Source organism: Muscardinus avellanarius, assembly GCF_963383645.1.
Source record: "Muscardinus avellanarius genome assembly, chromosome: 3".
Taxonomy (NCBI): domain Eukaryota; kingdom Metazoa; phylum Chordata; class Mammalia; order Rodentia; family Gliridae; genus Muscardinus; species Muscardinus avellanarius.
In genome coordinates this window covers 141966922-141987009 of record NC_137788.1, presented here as the reverse complement: position 1 = coordinate 141987009, position 20088 = coordinate 141966922, and the positions used below count along the sequence as shown (strand labels likewise).

Genomic DNA, 20088 nt, shown 5'->3' with positions numbered 1-20088 from the left:
ATTATTCCCTTGTTGAAATGTTCTTCCACTTGATAAAGATTTATTTAGTGTTCACCAATAAAGAGTTGGCTAAATAAAAGTTTGGTATATAATTGCATAATAGAATATTCTGTTGCAGTTAAAAAGAATGCAGTTAATCCTTCCATAAGAGCACATTAAGATACTAAGATACGTTAAGTGAAAAAGTAAAGATGAATACTGTCTGTTATCAGGCTCCTTTAGTGTATAATGTTGTCAGGGTCTATATTCTGGTTGTTTCATACTTTTTTTCTTGGATGGATACAGAAAACTTAGTAGAACACAGAAAAATATCTTTTATTGTACATGCCTGTAACCTCAATACTTAGAGGCTGAGACAGGAGGATCGCAGGTTCAAGACCAGCCTTAGCAACTTAGTAAGTCCCTCAGCAACTTAGCAAGACCCTGCTTCAACTATAAAAAATTAGGGCTGGGGTGTAGCCTGGAGTTACCCCCCAACCCCAGGTGCAGTCCTAAGTACAAGAGGAGTGGGGAGAGGTTGAGAATTCTCTTAAAAATATTGATTGGCTTCTGTGCAAGACTGTATGATAAATGGTGGGTGTAAAAAGACAAGGCATTTTTCTCTCTGAGAATTGATCATCTAATGGGGACTCTCACCAGATCACTGTCTCCTGTTTTTATCTATTTCCTTGTCTTGATCTTCTCTGAGCTCATCTACCTGGGTATGTCTCTTCTACTTTTACTCTGTGCTTTCTCTGAATAACCTCTTCTATTTTTATTACTTAAGTCATGGCCTGCAATGCAGGGATTCCCAAGTTTATGCTTTTAGCTAAACTTTTATCTCCAGAGTTTCAAACCCATGCATGTGTCTGTATATCATATATGTCTTAGGAGTCTCAATTCAGTGTGCCACAGGTGTTTCAGGTCCTTACATCTCAGTTTACCCTCACCTGCCTTCCAGCACTCTACCACCTCATCGTGTTCTACTCTCCGTGACTGTGAGTGGGACAGAATGAAATAATGAAACTTGTCTTCTGTACCTGAACCTGGGAATGATCTTAGAGTTTTAGTGTTTTTTATTTTGTTTTTGTTTTTTGTTTTTTACACATATATCTGTTCCTAAATCTCCAAATGAATAAGTTTCAAAGACCTGCTCATCTGCCTTCTGAATTTTTCCTAAGTCCTTTCCTGTGATCTTAGTTTCTTCTCCCATGCTTCAGAAACCATTTTTGGGGGTGGAGTATAAATTTGAAATTCCTGGGCGATGTACCGCCCTGTGCTCCTGCTGCAGGCCAGACTCCACTGTGCTGCTGCTCTCCCGCAGCGCTCCTGCTGCTCTGCCTGTGCCAGGCCCAAGTGTCCAGGCCTGTGTTCCCATCACCTGCCTCCTCCTCCTGTACCTAGCACAGACCAGACATTGGAGAGAGAACAGACCCGCAGTGGAGCATTTGCTTCCTTTTCATGTGAGGGTTTTGTGTGATTCTAAGTTGCTGTCCCGCCTTCCTCAGCTCCTCTTGCTCCTTTGTCCACTTTGGAAAGTCTCGTTCTTTGCTTGGTTTAACCCATTCTAACTCTGTGTCTGATTTCATAGTCCTTTATAAGCCTGCATCTTCCTCTTCATCTTTTTTCTTGGTCAGAGACATCCAGGAAACGTCCTGAAGTGAGACTGACCATTCTTAAATTGAAGTTGCTAAACAAATACTTAAAAAAGTAAACAATGAAAAAACACAATTGTGTCCATAATTCAGCTCACTTACTTGCTTAAAATAAATGTGCTTATAATTCAATTTGGATTTAAACATGGAAGGCGCTTTTTCTTGGTGAAATTTTTTTTCTTCCTGATAGGCACTTAAGAGCCCACTAAGCATCAAATATTTTCACAGAAAGTTTCACTTAGTCTTTACCATTCTGAGAAAGCTTTAATTTCTATGTTTTACAGATGGGGAGATTCAAACTTGGGGGTTGGGAGGTGGATAACATGTCTCAGGTGATCTGTATCCCAGGGCTGTCTAGTAGGGCACGTTTGCCTCTGTACTTTTAAATGACTATGACTGTGGTATATATAATTTTATTTCATATGTATAACAACATGCTCCTATTTTTTTTTTTTTTTTGCGGGTCTGGGGATGGAACCCAGGGGCATTTGACCTCCAAGCTACACCCCCTGCCCTATATTTTTTTATTCTTTATTTTGAAACCGGGTCTCACTGAGTTGCAGAGGGCCTCACTAAGTAGCTGAGGCTGTCCACGAACCGCGATCCTCCAGCTCTCAGCCTCCTGAATGCTGGGATTACAAGCGTGCGCCACCACACCCGGCCCATGCTCCTATTTTTTGAGGCCTCATTGGTGCATTAATGTTCTTTTGATTGAAGTTTTAAGTTTCTAAGGAAAGAAGTTAGCAACCACCTCGAAATTGGGCAGTGTCTGAAGCTCTGTCCTCTGCCTTTTGTAGGTATTCTGCTAGGGATCAGAGAACAATGAGACCTGAGCCATAGCAAGTTTTGTTTTGTTTTTTAATGATAACTTTATTATACTAACAGTCCTTAAAATATTTTAAAGTCTATATTCTGTCCATAGGTTGCAGTTGAGCAGTAACAAACTTTTTCATTTCCTTCTGGATTGATTACCGTAGTTGTAGCATTTTTCATGTCTTCTAAGGGCTCTTTAACATAATGCTTGTTTACTGAATGTGTTTTGTAGCTTCGTCAGCAATTGAAGTGGTTGATATGTGAACTCTGCAGATTATATAACCTTCCTAAGCACCTGGATGTTGAGATGCTAGATCAACCACTACCCACGGGTCAGGTAAAGTAAAAATTCTCTAGTGTTCAAGAGCTGAAATAAATTGTCTCAATCAAAAGTAAAATTAGGATTATTTTCTTTTTACTATTATAAAACTTATTTAGAATTAGTTTTTATGTTCCTATTGAATTGCTTTGTTTTGTTTTAGGTATTAAAAATAATCTTTTTATTCTTTGCAACTGCTTGTATTCCTCTGGTAGGCAAACAACTGCTTTCCCAGCCCATAGTTTGTTGTTAATATTTCTGGTTTCATAAATTTTCCTTGCTTCATTGATTATTTGCCTTTGCTATTCCATTTCCTTCACCTGGAATGCGGTCTCCTTAAGTCCGTGTGTACTGCTTAAGGCCTAACACAAGTGTCATTTCCTCTAAACAACAGCCTGTTTAGGCATCAGTTACTGACTTCTCTGATAAGTGAGGATTTAGCTCTTATACCATTATTTATTTACCCACTTTTCCTAAAATATTGCTTCCTAAAACATCTGAACAGTTACTAGCTTATCTTTAGGACTTTGTAGTGCAAAGTTTATTATTTTACACCAAAAATTACACTATTATTGTACAGCCTCTTGTTTTGCAATTTCTTCTATAATAATGATTTTTAGTTTAAAATGTTTAGTGGGGCATGGTGGCGCACCCTTGAAATCCCAGTACTTGGGAGGCTGAGACAAGGATCATAGGGATGGCCAGCCTTAGCAACTTAGGCCTTCTACAACTTAGTGCGAGTCTGTTTCAAAAACAAAAAAATAAAATAAGGCTGGGATGGAGCTCAGAAGTAGAGTACCCCTGGATTTAATCTTTTAATCTTTAGCACGCATGCACACACACACACACACACACACACACACACACAATGTTCAAGTCAGGTGCTATGTTCCATGTCTGTAATCCTAGCTTCTCGGGAGACTGATGCAGGAGGATTGCAAGTTTGAGACTGGCCTCTGCAACTTAAAGGGGGTTGGGAATGTGCCTCAGTGTTAAAGCCCCCTGGATTCAATCCTCAGTACTGCAAAATTGAATGAATTAATGACTGACCCCTTTCTGTGATCCCTTTCTTCTGGGACCTTTGGCTCTTCTGTACCAGCCATGGTGAGTTGCCCTTTGGGCTGGCTGCACAGCATCACCTTAAGGTTTTTTATGTCTCCTGTCCTAGAGTAGGTCTGTTGTTTTGTATCTTATGCCACCTATCTTGGCACACCTACTCTTTTGCATTTTGCCTGAGTACATCCTCAAGTAAAAGCCTGAGAAAGAATGAATCAGTGGGGCATTTTCTGAGTTCTACTTTCTGAAAAAGTATGGTCCAGAGTTGGCTTTTGGAGCCAGACCACAGTGGGTTTGATCCTTCTGCTCGCTAGCTTATACCTTGGGGTGATCATATAACCCTTCTGTACATTTACAAAATGGGGGAAACAGTAGTGCCTATATTATAATGGGGGGAGCTATGAGGACTAAATAAGTCAGTATGTGTAATCTTTTTTATTTTTTTATTTTGGTACTGTGAATTGTACTCAGAAGCATTCTTCCTCTAAGAACTCAGCTTGATTTTATTTATTTGGAAACAGGGTCTCACTATGTTGCTTGAGAGCCTCACTAAGTTGCTGAGGCTATTTTTTTTTTTTTTTTTTTTTGGTATGGTACTGGGGATGGAACCCAGGGGCTTTCTACCCCCAGGCTACACTCCCAGACCTATTTTATATTTTATTTGGAAACAGGGTCTCACCAAGCTACTGAGAGCTTCACTAAGTAGCTGAGGCTGGCTTCAAACCTGAACTATCTGCCTGTCTCAGCCTCCCAAGCTTGGGGATTATAAGCGTGACCCACCATGTGGGGCTCTGAGGCTAGCTTTTATTTATTTATTTATTTATTTATTTATTTATTTATTTTTATTTTTATTTTTGGTGGTACTGGGGTTCCTGAAGCCCTTCTACCTTCAGGCTACACTCCCAGACCTATTTTATATTTTTTTTATTTGGAAACAGGGTCTCTTAAGCCAGCGAGGCTGGCTCCGAACCAGCGGGATCCTCCTGTCTCTGCCTCCCAAGCACGGGGATTAAAAGTCAGCTGGAGCTGGGCGTAGTGGCGCACGTTTGTAATCCCAGTTTTGGGAGACTGACAGCGGTTTGTGAACAGCCTCAGCTACTTAGGCCCTCTGCAACTCAGTGAGACCCTGTTTCAAAATAAAGAATAAAAAATTGGGCAGGAGGTATAGCTCGGAGGTCAAATGTCTCTGGGTTCCAGCCCCAGACCCTCCAAAAAAAAATAAATAAAGTCAGCTGGGCATGGTGGCGCACGCTTGTAATCTCCGCGATGGGAGGCGGAGACAGGAGGATCACGCAGGTTCGAAGCCAGCCACACTGGTTTACGACACCGTTTCAAAATATAAAATAGGTCTGGGAATGTAGTCGTCTGGAGGTAGAAGGGCTTCCAGGAACCCCAGTACCACCAAAAAAAAAAAAAAAAAAAAAATCTATCTATCTATAGATAGATAGATAGATAAAATAGTTCTGGGAGTGTAGCCTGGAGGTAGAAGGGTTCCATCCCCAGTACCACCAAAAAAAAAAAAAAAAAAAAGAAAAAGAAAAAGCATGCATCACCACACTTGGCATTATATAAATCATTTAGAACAATATCTGGTGCACAGTAAATCACTAATAATTTTTAAGTACTATTATTTTCTGCCCTTATACTTAATTAATGATTCAGTTGATTTTTAAAATTCTTTGTTGAACATAATTTTACCTTAGAATTTCTAAAATTGTGCTGTTGTCTTCTAGCCAGTGATGGTTTTAAAGGCTGAAACTTTTCAGAGTTTTAATCATTTATACATTATACATGACTTTCTTTCTGGGAGCTTTTTGGAGTTTGTGTTTTCCTTGATGTACTGAAATGTCATAGTGGTGTACTTAGTTATTTTTTCATTCATTGTTCTGAGTCCTCAGAATGGATACGTTTTTTTTTTTTTCTCTCTGTCACACACAAATTTTTTGTGTTAACTTTTTTTCCCATTTGTGTCTTTTGGAATGCTTACTATTTTTATTTTTTATTTTTGTGGTATTGGGGATGAAACCCAGGGCATTCTACCTCCATTGCTGCACCCCCCACCCCCCCAGCTCTCTCTTTTTTTTTTAAGTTGCTGAGAGTTTCACTATTTGCTGAGTCTATCTTTGAACCTGGGATCTTTCTGTCTCAACCTTCCAAGTATTGGGATTACAGGTGTGCCCGCCATGCCTGGCTCTAAATTAGGTGTGCCCGCCATGCCTGGCTCTAAATTAACTTTTGGTTTGAGTCTTTGTACCTCATATATTATCTCTATTTTCTTTTAGTTTTAAATTCTGGAATATTGCCAGGCTTGGTGGTGCACACTTGTAATCCCAGCATTCGGGAGGCTGAGACTGGAGGATGGTGGTTCGCAGACAGCCTCAGCTACTTACTGAGGCCCTCCGCAACTTAGTGAGACCCTGTTTCAAATTAAAGAATAAAAAAATAGGGCAAGGGGTGTAGCTTGGAGGTCGAATGCCCCTGGGTTTCATCCCCATACCCGCCCAAAAAAAAAAAAAAAAAAAGAAAAAGAAGAAGAAGCACAGGGCGTGGTGGCGCATGCTTGTAATCCCCACGCTTGGGAGGCAGAGACAGGAGGATAGCGCTGGTTCGAAGCTAGCTGTGCTGGCTTAAGAGACCCTGTTTCCAAATAAAAAATATAAAATAGGTCTGGGAGTGTAGCCCGGAGGTAGAAGGGTTTCCAGGAACCCTAGTACTATAAAAATAAATAAATAAATAAATAAAGGAGGAGGAGGAGGAGGGGGAGGGGGAGGGGGAGGGGGAGGAGTTCTGGAATTTTTTTTTCTCCAAATTTTGAAAATTTTACTTGGCCAGTAATAACTTTAAGTTTTGTTTTGGTTATTTATCATTGCTTACCCTGTTACCTGAAGACTTAATGCCATACAACATCAGTTCTGTGTCTCACAATTGGATGAGTTACCCAGGCTGAGCTGGGTAGCTTTTCTGTTGGTCTCATTGGCGGCTCTCGACGTGTGGTGACTTGAGTGGAACTGGTGGATGGCACTGGAACATCCAGGATGGCTTCTTCACCCGCGTGTCTGGCACCTTGCTGTTTCTGTGCTTTGCCTTTCTCCTAATGTGGCATCTCATCCAGGGCTTCTTCATGAGGCCTCTCTTCCTTCTTCAGGAGCATAGTGAGAATTGTAATTTTGAGTGGAAGCTGCCAGATACCTGGAGTGTCAGTTCTATGTTCTGTTGGTTAAAGCAAGTCACAGGGCAACCTCTGTCTACTATGGGATGGGACTGCAGGAGTCTGTGCAAGCCAGGAGATGTAGTTCATTTGGGGCCATCTTCAAGGTGGAACCATAGCTCTAAGAACCTTTTCTTTTGATTATTCCTTATTCTAGCACTCCATTTTGGTTTTAGAAATGTGATATATTCCCAAGTATCTTCAAGGAATTATTTTGATACTCTTTTGTCTTCTCCCTAGCATCTCTATTTTCTCTTTAATATTTTTTGGTTTATCTTGTCTTGTTTTCCTTCTTAAAGACAAATACCTTTCTTAATATACCCTTCCTCTTTGGTTCACTCAGAGAGAGGTGCTGAATGACTGATTTGGAGTTCCTTGTGGTCGAGATTTGTCACCTAATAGTTTTTAGTGTGAATTTGTGCTGATTTCCAGTCTCTTTTCCCTCTCCTCTATTTCTTGGTATAGAAATAAATGATGTCTGGAAAGACTCAGTATCTCTTAAAATCCTAGTGATCTTTTGTGTGGGGGTAGATTTTTCCTGAGTTCTGTTGGCGAGGGGAAAACAAGGTGTGTCAGGGCTGGGCAATGTGTTCTGCATATAGGCTTTTGATTAGTCTCTCTGGTTTTCAGCCCTACCTGTCACCCTTCCTCCTGTAATATCTCCTCTGTGAGATATTACACAGTATCTCAGTCCTGCAGGGTGAGAGCTCCTGCAGGGTGCTGTGGGACAAATTAGCCTCCTTATTACTGGTATCCCACTAACTAGTTCCTTTATTTCATTCCATTAATTGTTTTTTCTCTGTTTACTGTAATCTTCTAATGTAGGTGATTTTGGGGGTGGTACTGAGGATTGAACTCAGAGGCATTCTATCTCCGAGCTGCACTCCCAGCTCGCGCGCGCGCTCTCTCTCTCTGTCTGTCTGTCTGTCTGTCTCTCTCTCTCTCTCTCTCTCTCTCTCTCTCTCTCTCTCTCTTTTTTAACTTTGAAACGGTATTGCTAAGTTGCTAAGGCTAGCCTCAAAGCTATGATCCTCCTGTCTCAACGTCCCAAGTACTGGGACTATCAGCATGCAGCACACCACCTGGCTTTATTCTTTTTTATTGTTATGTGTTCATATACTGTTTATTCTTTTTTTTTTTTTTTTTTTTTTTTTGGTGGTACTGGGGTTCCTGGAAGCCCTCCTTTCTCCGGGCTACACTCCCAGACCTATTTTATATTTTTGAAACAGGGTCTCTTACGCCAGCACGGCTGGCTTCGAACCTGCGCGATCCTCCTGTCTCCGCCTCCCAAGCGCGGGGATTACAAGCGTGCGCCACCACGCCCGGCTTGTTTATTCTTAACTGTAATTTTAGTGGAGCCTCAAGAAAAAGAGAAGATAGGAGAAATATAAATTCTTCAGATTTCCTTTTCTGAGATATCTGAAACTTACGTTTTTCACTTAATGATATTTCGTAGACATAGTACATGTAGGGGAACTTGGTTTTCATGATTGTGCATATGTTCTATATAGGGATATAACATAATTTGTAAATTATATAACAAAATGTCCTAATCTTGTTACATAATAAACACTGTTAGAATGATATTGTAACACTTTTATTTTTGGATTTTTACTTTCACTCTAAATATAATCCAGTTCTGTTTGTTTCCTTTCAGATTGTTTCATTTCTGTGTCAGGGCTATGACTTGGAAGCCTTACCTCCTCTTTCTATGATCTAGGAGTTTAGACCAGTAATTTTCAACTTTGCCTCTAGGACAGTTGAAACTATCTGGAGACATTTTGGGTTGTCATCGCTGGCCGAGGTAGAGGTGTGCTGTTGGCATTTCCTGGGTAGATGAATATTAGTAAACATCTTCCAGTGCACATCATTACAACAGAGAAACATCTGGCCTGATATGTACTATGTACTAATGCGGTGGAGAAGCCCTGGTTTAAACAAACCTTGAGTCTGATATGCTTCTGACATTGTTTTTTCTATCTTGATATTGTCAGAGGCTTTTCTGTTTTAATGGCCTTTTGAAAGAATCAGCTCTTAGTTTTGTTTTCTGAATGTAGTGTGTTTTCTTTTTAGTTTTTTGCCCATATTTTTCTTCTTTTTTGTTTTGCTTTTTCTACTTAAGTAGACCAGTGTGACTTAAATTGCTTTTTATTTTTTTATTATTTTTTATTTTTTATTTTTTTTTGGTGGTACTGGGGTTCCTGGAAACCCTTCTACCTCTGGGCTACACTCCCAGACCTATTTTGTACTTTTTTTTTTTAATTTGGAAACAGGGTCTCTTAAGCCAGTGTGGCTGGCTTCGAACCTGTGTGATCCTCCTGTCTCCGTCTCCCAAGCCCGGGGATTACAAGCGTGCGCCACCACGCCTGGCTTAAATTGATTTTTAAATAAATATATGTAAGAGTTTACTTTTCTTTGAGTACTCTGACTTCATTGCACAAGTTTAACATTTTAGTATAGTTTTGAACAGTTTGTATTTTCTCAGTACTTTTATTTCATTTTTTTACATTAGTCTGATTAATAAAGCTTTATGTGAGCTGGGTGTGTTGGGACACACCTGTATTCCAAATATTTGGGAATCTGAGACAGAAGAATTGCAGATTAGAAGCTAGCCTCAGCAACTTAGAGAGACCCTGTTTCAAAATAAGAAAAATAAATTAAGTTGGCTTGAGGGTGTAGCTTAGAGATAGAATGCTCCTGTGTTCTATACCTAGCACCACCAAACAAAACAAAGCAACAACAACAAAAAACTTTTTTTTTTTTTTTTTTTTTTTTTTGGTGGTGCTGGGGGTGGAACCCAGAGGATTTCTACCTCCGGGCTATACTCCCAGACCTATTTTTTATATATATTTTATTTGGAAACAGGGTCTCACTAAGTTGCTGAGAGCCTCACTAAGTAGCTGAGGCTGGCTTCGAACCTGTGCGATCCTCCTGTCTCAGCTTCCCAAGCGCAGGGATTACAAGCGTGCGCCACCACGCCCGGCTACAACAAAAAACTTTATTGTGGAACATAACATGTATAAAAATACCTAAAACCTAAGCTTTGTATAGCATGTAACACAGTGAATACCTGGAAGCTACTACCTAGCACCAGCCAGGAGAAACAGGACATTGCTGGCACAGGGAGCCTTGTGCAGGCTCCGGCCAGTCGCCATTTCCCAGGCAGCAGTTCTCACTTTTCTCCAGTTTCATCACTCACATGTGCAATCCGTGTACAGTAGAACTGAAAGTTGCCTTGTATTTGAGCTTTATATTAAGAGTCATACCATCTGTATTCATGTATTTTTCTCAACATTGTGTGTGAAATTCATTTATATTCATATGTAGCTGAGTTCTTTTCATTGTTCTGTTTATTTCATTGTTTGGTCATACCATAAAATTTATCTTTTTTTTTTTTTTTTTTTTGGATCTGGGGATGGAATGAACCCAGGGTATTCTACCTCTGAGCTACACCCTTACCATTTATTTATTTATTTATTTATTTATTTATTTATTTATTTATTTATTTATTTTCAGGTCTGGGGATGGACCCAGGGGCATTCTACCTCAGAGCTACACCCCCAGCCCTATTTTCTTATTCTTTATTTTGTAACAGCATCTCACTGAGTTGCAAAGGGCCTCGCTAAGTAGCTGAGGCTGGCTGTGAACTGCGATCCTCCTGTCTCAGCCTCCCATATGCTGTGATTACAAGCGTGTGCCGCCACACCCGGCTAACATTTATCTTTTTGATCATAGATATTTGGGCTTCCAGTTTTTGCTATTAGGAAGAACAAAAGAAGACTATAAGTCTTCTTGTTTTTATTTCTTGGTACTTATGTACAATCATTTCTCTGGGGCATGTACTTAGGAGTTGGTTTACTAGGGCACAGGGGTCAACTTTTTTTGGGGGGCGGTCTGAGGATGGAACCCAGGGGCAGTCTACCTCCAAGCTACACTCCCTGCCCTATTTTTTATTTCGAAATTGGGTCTCACTGAGTTTCAGGGCCTCACTAAGTAGCTGAGGCTGTCCGCGAACTGTGATCCTCCGGTCTCAGCCTCCTGTATGCTGGGATTACAAGGGTATGCCACCACGCCTGGCTCACAAGGGTCAACTTTAAGACAGTAACTATCTAGAGAAAGAACTTCAAACAAACAAAGCCCAAACATTTTCAGGTGACTTTTGGATTACTTCTAGCTTGTTAGTATGGTTGGAGAACATGACCTGTGACTCTCAGCTGCATTATTAGCATTTTCTTAGACTTAGCTTTTAGTGTTATTGTTTACTTTGATTATTGCTATTTCTTGTGTTATATGCCTTCCCACTCTCTAAGTATATTCCTGAATAATATCCTTTATTTTTTGAAAGGGTTTGGTTTGTGGGGATGTTTATGGCAGGTTTGAAGAGTGTTCCTTGAATACTTGTTTTCAAGTTTTAGCATTCACTTAACAAACATCTGACTCTATAAAGCAGATGTTTCTCCTATGTTGTGGAGGGTCCAGTGGTGAATGCACTGAGTTATGGCTTCTATCTTGAAGGAGCTAGTTATAGAATTCTAAGATTTTTATTTGAATTGCTTTCCAGTTTTTACACTTTGTGTGTGTGTGTGTGGGGGGGGGGGTCTGGGGATGGAACCCAGGGCATTCGACCTCTGAGCTATAGCCCCAGCCCTATTTTTTATTCTTTATTTTGAAACAGGGTCTCACTAAGTTGCAGAGGACCTCACTAAGTAAGTAGCAGAGGCTGTCCGCGAACCATGATCCTCTGGTCTCAGCCTCCTGAATGCTGGGATTACAAGTGTACGCCACCATGCCTGGCTCAGTTTTTACACTTTTATTACTAGTACTTATTGTTACAGATGAAGAGCCTGGTACATGTCTGATTTTTCTTTCTGTATATATATATATATATATATTTTTATTTTCTGGCAGTTGATATGGTTTTCTTGTTAATTGCAAAGTTGGGGTTTTATGTTTCAGTATTTTAGACCATTCAGAGCACTTAATACTCTGCAGTCTAGCTTGGCAGCAGTTGTCTCTTATTGCTTTTTATTTCTTTACCTGTAGCCTCTGGAGGAACATCATATCTCCATATTTCTATCTTGCATGTTTCTTACTGTTCTTTATTTCCATTTCTTCTGCCCCCCCATACTTTTCCCCCCCATATTCTAAATGAGTGTCACAGTTTGGTTTTCCTAATCTTCAGTTTAGTTTAGTCAAGTCCACTGTTCTCTCTGGACCTTAATAGTTCTCTTTTCCTCTCCTTAAAATCTTATTTTTATTTATTATAACTGTCTTGTCCTTTGCATACTAATCTGTTTATTTAGTAGATATAATAGCTTCTCAATTGCTGCTGAAGATTCTCATTATATGTTTTTGTTTGGTTTTGTTTCCTTCACTAGTAATGTGTCATTTGTTTGGCTTGTTTGACACGGCACCTTTCATGGTGTCAGTTTTTTCAAGTATCTGGTGATATTTGGTTGTCTGCTAATTGGCCAGTATCAGTTGTTGATCTCGGTGTCCTCAGAATTGTCACTCTTCAGTGGGGAGATGCTAGCTCCCTACTGAAAGGAAGAGGCAGTTTGTTAGGAGGTTTTGCTGCTGTGTTGTGTTATCAACATTCTGTCTTCTCTGGTCTGACACCATGGTACGAGGCTATCAAGGTAGGCATTCAATAGAAGGGAGTGGTCCTTACCAACTGTAGTTGGGACAGGTATGGCGAAGAATATGTGACTGTCTGAAAAACCGTCCTATCCCAGCTGCCCCTCCACTACCTGGGTTCGGTGGACTTTCTCAAGAACAGCTGTCTGTTCTATGTCTTCTAATGTGTTCCTGTACTTTTGGTTCACGGATGGCATCTTTCTTGTGTTTTTCTAGTACAGCAGTGAACTTAATTCTTTATTGTAAAATTCCTTTGTCGTTTCATTGGGGTTTTGAAGAGAAGGCCAGGCCACATCTTGAAATGAAATTCATCTTAGGATTTTGCAGCCCAAAGGGATTTGTGCTTTTGTTAAATTATTTATACTTTTGGAGGACTGTTGCCCAACTTTCTCATTTGTAAGATGAAGGACAGAGACTAGATTGATGGTCACAGACGAGGCTACACGTCAGTCAACTTAAAGAGCTTTTTTTTTTTTTGGTGGTACTAGGGGTGGAACCCAGAGGCTTTCTACCTCCGGGCTATACTCACAGACCTATTTTATATTTTATTTGGAAACAGGGTCTCACTAAGTTGCTGAGAGCCTCACTAAGTAGCTGAGGCTGGCTTTGAACCTGCGTAGTCCTCCTGACTCAGCCTCCCAAGTGCGGGGATTACAAGTGTGCGCCACCACGCCCGGATTAAAGAGCTTTTTAAAAACAGATTCTCTGGAGTAGGCTCTCAAATTAGTATTTCAGAAATGCTTTCTCGCTCATTTAATGCACTCAAACTAATGGGTGGGACTTTTAGGCTAGATATCCAAAATAGTCTGGTACAGGACGTATAATTTAGGAAAACGAAGAAAGTGTGAATCATGACATTTTGGGAGCTGCTGTTTGCTTCCTTTTCTAATTCTGTTTCTAGGCAATAAATAAATGTCTAAAGAGATGCAGATTTAAAACAAATATAATTCTATTCTGAATGGGTGTGTGTGTACATGAAACTTTCCAGCCCACTAATCCAGCGGCTATATCCTCTGAGAGGATGGTTTTCTTTTCTTAGGAATTATGCTATCAGAGTAACTAAGAACAGATGTTTAGATACTGCTGAGATCTTTGTTGATCTGACTTGTCTCTGGAACCCAAGTTTCTTGATGTTTTAGATATCTGTTTAGATATTCTGCTTAGAGTACTAACAGAAGCCCACCTTTATGTTAGAGATGCATGTCTACACTGTATCCTGAAGATTTATGGTATGGCTTTAGAAATTTGTCTCGTGTTTTTTGAACTTTGTCAAAACTGGTATGAAAGCCCTTCCTAAAACACCTTCAGATTAATTTGTGAATTTTGTCTTATAGTGTTCAGTAGTAAATAGCATATTTTTAAAAAGAAAACTGGCTTTTTAAAAGTGAAGTAGTGATTATAAGGTTTAGTTTTTTTTTTTTTTTTTTTTTTTTTTTTTTTTTTTTTGGTGGTACTGGGGTTCCTGGAAGCCCTTCTACCTCCGGGCTACACTCCCAGACCTATTTTATATTTTTGAAACAGGGTCTCTTACGCCAGCGCGGCTGGCTTCGAACCTGCGCGATCCTCCTGTCTCCGCCTCCCAAGCACGGGGATTACAAGCGTGCGCCACCACGCCCGGCTAAGGTTTAGTTTTTTGAAGTGTCCATTTATAGCACATCTGACCTTTTTTTAGTTTTTTTTTAATTTTTTGTGGTACTGAGAATGGAACCTAGGGGCATTCTACCTCTGAGCTACACCTCCTGTCCTATTTTTTGTTTTTTATTTTTTTGAAACAGGGTCTCACTAAGTTGTGGAGGACTTCACTAAGTAGCTGAAAATGTCCACGAACCATGATCCTCCAGTCTCAGCCTCCCAAATGCTGGGATTACAAGTGTGCACCACCACACCTGGCTATATCTGACCTTTTTAAATGTGTAAGATAGTTGAATAAATATGAAGATTCAGGCTTTTCAAGTTAAAAAGGAAGACTTTTAAGGAACCAATTGTTCAGAATACTTATAAACAAAAGGCACTGAATTCATATATATGGCTACATAAGTAAAATTTTTTTAATTTTAAATTAGATTATGTTTAAGCATCCTTACAGCTGCCCTGCCTAGGTGACTGCCATTACCTGTCCTGGCTGGAAAGCCACATGGACAAAATGAGTTCAGTTTACCCTGGGACTATTTGGGAAATTTTCAGGAGAAGCCCCTCAAAACGTTGGTTAATAAGTGGTCATTGTAGATAAGAAAGGAAATGAGGGGCATCAACACACAAAAGGCAGTATAAAAATAATTAAAAGAAACTTTGTATTTTGGAAGGGCAAAAGAAGCCTTTTGCTACTTACTTACAAGAAAATTGAAGCCGGGCATGGTGGTGCACACTTGTAATCCCAGCATTTGGGAGGCTGAGACTGGAGGATCGCAGTCTGAGGACAGCCTCAGCTACTTAGGCCCTTTGCAATTCATTGAGACCCTGTTTGAAAATAAAGAATAAAAAATAGGGCTGGGGTGTAGCTCAGACGTAGAATGCCCCTGGGTTCCACCTCCAGTACCACAAAGAAAAAAAAATGGTTTTATGGAATTCAAACTGAATAAATTCTGCATAAGTAAGAAATGCAATTCGTAATTGCTACTCTTATTTGTATATCTTAGCATGCCTTTAAATTGAAAACAATATGTTTTCTTCTTAGAACAATATATTTCTAAGTAAAGTTTTTTTAGTACCAAGAAATAAATAGATTAGATTTTGTTCAAGATTTTTTAGTTTTATTTTATATTTGATTACTTTTGTTTCTAAGGCATCTGTTAAACAGGACGTAAAGATAAATGTTTAAATTTAATAAGATGTCTGTGAATAGAACTGCAGTGACAGCTGATTGATAGTTTGTTCCTGAATTGTGGTGTCAGTGTCCTGATGTACAAGGCATGTGTCTGTTCTGTGTAGCACTGGCCAACTGTTCCTCTCTTTCAGAATGGGACAACAGAAGAAGTGACTTCAGAGGAGGAGGAGGAAGAAGAGATGGCTGAAGTAGGTTTTTTTTTTATGGAAGAATAGCATTTCATAAGTGTCTGTGTGGGGGGTACTGAGGGGCTGAACCCCTCCCCACACATCTCCTGTCATTCTACCTCCAAAGTACACCCATAGCCCTTTTAATTAATGAATATTTTGGTACTGGAGATTGAATTCAGGGACATTCTACCTCCAGGTAATGCTGGCAACCCTTTTTACTTTATGTTGAAATAGGATCTTGCTAAGTTACTGAGCCTCCTGTCTCAGCCTCCCAAGTACTAGGACTATAGGCATGCATCACCAGGCCTAGCCTTTATAGTTTTTATTTTTAAACAGGATCTAAGTCGCTGAGAGTCTTGCTAAGTTGCTGAAGCTGGCTATGAACCGGCAGTACACTTGTCTTAGCTGATGGAGGCCAGAGAGGGAGAGAGCAGGAGGAGCGGAGACCCACATATGATCCCTAGGGCCCCTTCATAGCAGGAGCCCCTTCTTTCAACATTGCTACCTTGTTTATGTGAGGGCTAGGGGGACATTCTAAATTCAAACCATTAAAACCTGCTAGAAGCAAATTATACTGTCTCTTGTTGAAAAATCACCAAGAACTTTAGTCTGTTTAGTGCTGCTACAATTAGAATACTGGCTACTGGGTAGTCTCTAAAATCAGAATTTTATTTTCTCATAGTTCTGAAGGCTGGAAAGGCCAAGTTCAAGATGCTAGCTTTTTATTTTTTGTGTGTGTCACACACATACTGAGGATTGAACCCAGGGGCATTCTATCTCTGAGCTACATCACCAATCCCATTTTATTTTTTACTTTGAAACAAGGCCTCAGTTGAGGCTGGCCTTGAACCTGTGATTTTTCAGTCTCAGCTTCCTAAGCACTGGGACTCTAGGCCTGTGCCAGCGTGTCTAGCTAGGTGCTAGCATTTGATATCTGTTGCAGGTCTTCTGTATCCTCACAGGGAAGAAGGCAGAAAGGAGTGAGAGCAAGCTAGCCAGAGGCATGTGAAGCCTATTTTATCTTAATCCCATTAATGAAGAAAAGACCCTGTGCCTTAGTCACTTCTTTTTTTCTTCTTCTTTTTTAATTTTTTGTTCTGGTGGTACTGGAGATTTAACTACCAAGCAACATCCAGCCCCTCCCCACCCCCTTTTGTCTTAAAACAGGGTCTTGATAGGTTGCTGAGAGTCTCAACTACATTGCTAAGACTGGCCCTACTGTCTCAGCCTCCCAAGTACTGGGATTACAGGCTTAATCTCCTCTTAGAGGCCCCTGCCTCTTTTATCATCCTACTGTTGGTGATTTTTGGAGAAGACATATTTAACCATAGAAAATTTAGTAGTGCAAATTCTAAAGACATTTGTGTTAGGTTGAAAATAGAGTTAGGGGGCTTAGGAGGGAGGCAAAAACACCAATCGGGTTATCAGAGACTGCTGATTCGGACCCGGCACCCTCCGGAGAGTCAGCCATCTGGGACCGATGGGCCACGAGTCTGGAGAGTTTCGCATAGTCCTGATCAGCCGGCTGAGTCACGTGGTGGATCGGAGGTATGCTGTTTTATAGGCATGCCGATTCTCTAGCAACATCCAGAGTCTTACGATGTTTGGAGTCTTGAGGAACCTGGAATCTCGTGATATGTCTACTTCTGGTTCCGGGGTTGCAAGATCACGCGGGGGAGGGACCCAACTTATCAATTTAGTTGTTAGTCACTGACATAATTTTAGAGGTTTTTTAGACTCTGAAGTTTTGGGTTTAATTTTAATTCAAACTTTCAAAGGACAGTCTCTTTACTGATCAGAGAAAAAGTATATGGATCTGATGGTCTTGATTTTAAAACTTTTTTTTTCCTATTTTGCTCTTATTATTTCATTCTTTTGACTTATTTGTAAGATTTTCATCTAAAATATACTTTTACTCAAAGCTAAAGAAATAGTTGTAGGCTTATTTTGTGAGTCTAGGAGTAAAATAATTCTTAAACAACTTATCTAGTTAAGCCAGATATAGTGGTACATGCCTGTTATCCTGTACTTGGGAGGCTGAGACAGGAGGACCACAGATTTGAGACCAGCTTCCACAGTTTTGCAAGATTCTCAGCAACTTAGTGAAGCCCTGTTTTAAAACAAAAATTAAAAAAGGGCGTGGGGCCTAGCTCAGAGGTTGAATGCTCTGGGTTCAATCCCTAGTGTCCCCCTACACCCCCCTAAATTTTTCAGTTAGAATGATTTTTTGGGGGGTAGAGAGTTTGTTTTAATGTTTTATGCAATTTAACTTAGGTGGAATAAACTGCATGAAAATATTAAACCTTTTCCTTGGGTCTAGTGTACAGTGAAATAGACATTGTACTTGGGAGTTCCATGTCCTTTTCCATTTTTCTCACAAAATAAAAAGGGACAGTAACATTTACGGAACTCTAAAAGGTAGGAGACGGCTTTAGAGACATCATGTTAGGGTAGGTAAAAAGAAGATAGCCCAGGTTACTAAAATAAGGCTGTGGGAAAGGCCCAGAATGCCTTGGGTGTGGTGTGTCTGGGGCACTGATGGCAGCCCTTTTTGGAAAGAAAGGTTAATGTGTTTGTGTCATGGAAAGCAAGATTGGCCAGAAAAGACAGAGGGTTAAAAGTTTTGAATTGGCCGGGCGTGGTGGCGCACACTTGTAATCCCCGCGCTTGGGAGGCGGAGACAGGAGGATCACGCAGGTTCGAAGCCAGCCGTGCGCGCTGGCTTAGGAGACCCTGTTTCCAAAAATGAAAATGTAAAAATAGGTCTGGGAGTGTAGCCCGGAGGTAGAAGGGCTTCCAGGAACCCCAGTACCACCAAAAAAATAAAAATAAAAAAAATTAAAAAAATAAAACGTTTTGAATTGAAGACAAACATTTATATTTGGTATGATTATTGTAGAAAAGCCAAAAAGTAGGGAATAGTGTGTGTGTGTGTGTGTGTGTGTGTGTGTGTGGGTACTAGAGATTGAGCCCAGGGGCATTCTGCCTCTGAGCTACACTCCCTAACCCTATTTTTTTTTTTTTTTTTTGAAACAGAGTTTTACTAACTTGCTGAGAGACTCAATAAGTTTCTGAGCCTGGCTTCAAGCCTATAGTTCTCCTGTCTCAGCCTCCCAAGTATTGCTGGGATTATAGGTCTGCGTCATCATGCCTACCTGAGAATATTTATTTATTTATTTATTTATTTATTTATTTATTTATTTATTTATATTTTTGTGTGGTACTGGGGATTGAACCCAGGGGCATTCTACCTCTGAGCTATACCCCTGGTTCTATATTTTAGTCTTATTTATTTATTTATTTATTTTTTTATGGTACTGGGGGTGGAACCCAGAGGCTTTCTACTTCCGGGCTATACTCCCAGACCTTTTTTATATTTTATTTGGAAACAGGGTCTCACTAAGTTGCTGAAAGCCTCACTAAGTAGCTGAGGCTGTCTTTGAACTCATGCAATCCTCCTTTCTCAGCCTCCCAAGCGCGGGGACTACAAGCATGCGCCACCACGCCCGGCTAGTCTTTTTTATTTTTTGAAATGGGGTCTCACTGAATTGCAAAGGGCCTTGCTAAGTAAGTAGTTGAGGCTGGGAGAATCGCAATCCTCTGGTCTCCGCCTCTCAAATGCTGGGATTACAAGCTGCGTCACCATACCCTGTGAGAATAATGTTTTAGAATATTGTTTTAGAAGGATAATAATTCTATTTTCTATGTACTGATTGGATTAAGGTGGAGTTTTTGCAGATAAGAATTGATTTAGGTTGAGGTATATGAGGAAGAGATAGAGGATTAAGGGCATTCACAAGAGCTCTGAAGGAAGTTAAGGATAGGAAGGAAGATCAGAGCTGGAGTTATAAACTGATCTGAATAAGAACAGAATGTAAAAGGGGCTGAAGATAAAGCATTCCAAGAAGGAGACCCATTGAATCTGGGTAAAAGGTGATCATTAACCGGGTAGAGGTAATCCTCAGCCTGGCCCAGAAATCACAGTGAATTAGTCTGCTTGACAAAATGGAGATTGTATGTCTGAAGTATTCTATTTTAGAGATTTTGGCAGTTGAAGTAGAGAACAGTAAGATACTTAAAAAACTACAGTTAAAAGATTCTGCTTAGATTTGTGTCTGTGTAAGAGCAGATGATCTGAGAAAGGAGGGAACAAAATGGCATGGTAAAGATGTGGTTTAGGTGCAGTGTTAGAATTCTTTTTCTCGTTTTTTCCCTAGTGATAAAAGTTAGTAGATGCTTATTACTCCAGAACACTTGGAAAAACACTGCCTCCAGACATGACAGCTATTAATATTTCAGCTTAAGGCATTCTTTTTTATGCTTGTTTTGGTATAATTCAGATTCTACATACTCTTTATTCTGTATTTTTCACTTCAAAGTTTTTATTGATACAGATGACATAATTATGTTGGTATTTTAATGGCCTC

The 20088-nt window shown here is 40.1% G+C and overlaps 1 protein-coding gene across 2 annotated transcripts in view; it reads left to right on the top strand.

Moving 5' to 3' along the window:
* Positions 1–20088, top strand: part of UBE2Q2 (ubiquitin conjugating enzyme E2 Q2) — a gene marked incomplete at both ends in the record, with an annotated part of 78141 nt that overhangs the window by 16921 nt on the left and 41132 nt on the right. Inside the window, 2 exons of one of the 2 annotated variants that reach the window (XM_080692592.1) lie at positions 2680–2784; positions 15623–15679. In XM_080692592.1, the coding sequence (XP_080548718.1) occupies positions 2680–2784; positions 15623–15679 (162 nt within the window). The remainder of the gene's footprint in view (positions 1–2679; positions 2785–15622; positions 15680–20088) is intronic. The other variant, XM_080692593.1, reaches the window with a different exon arrangement.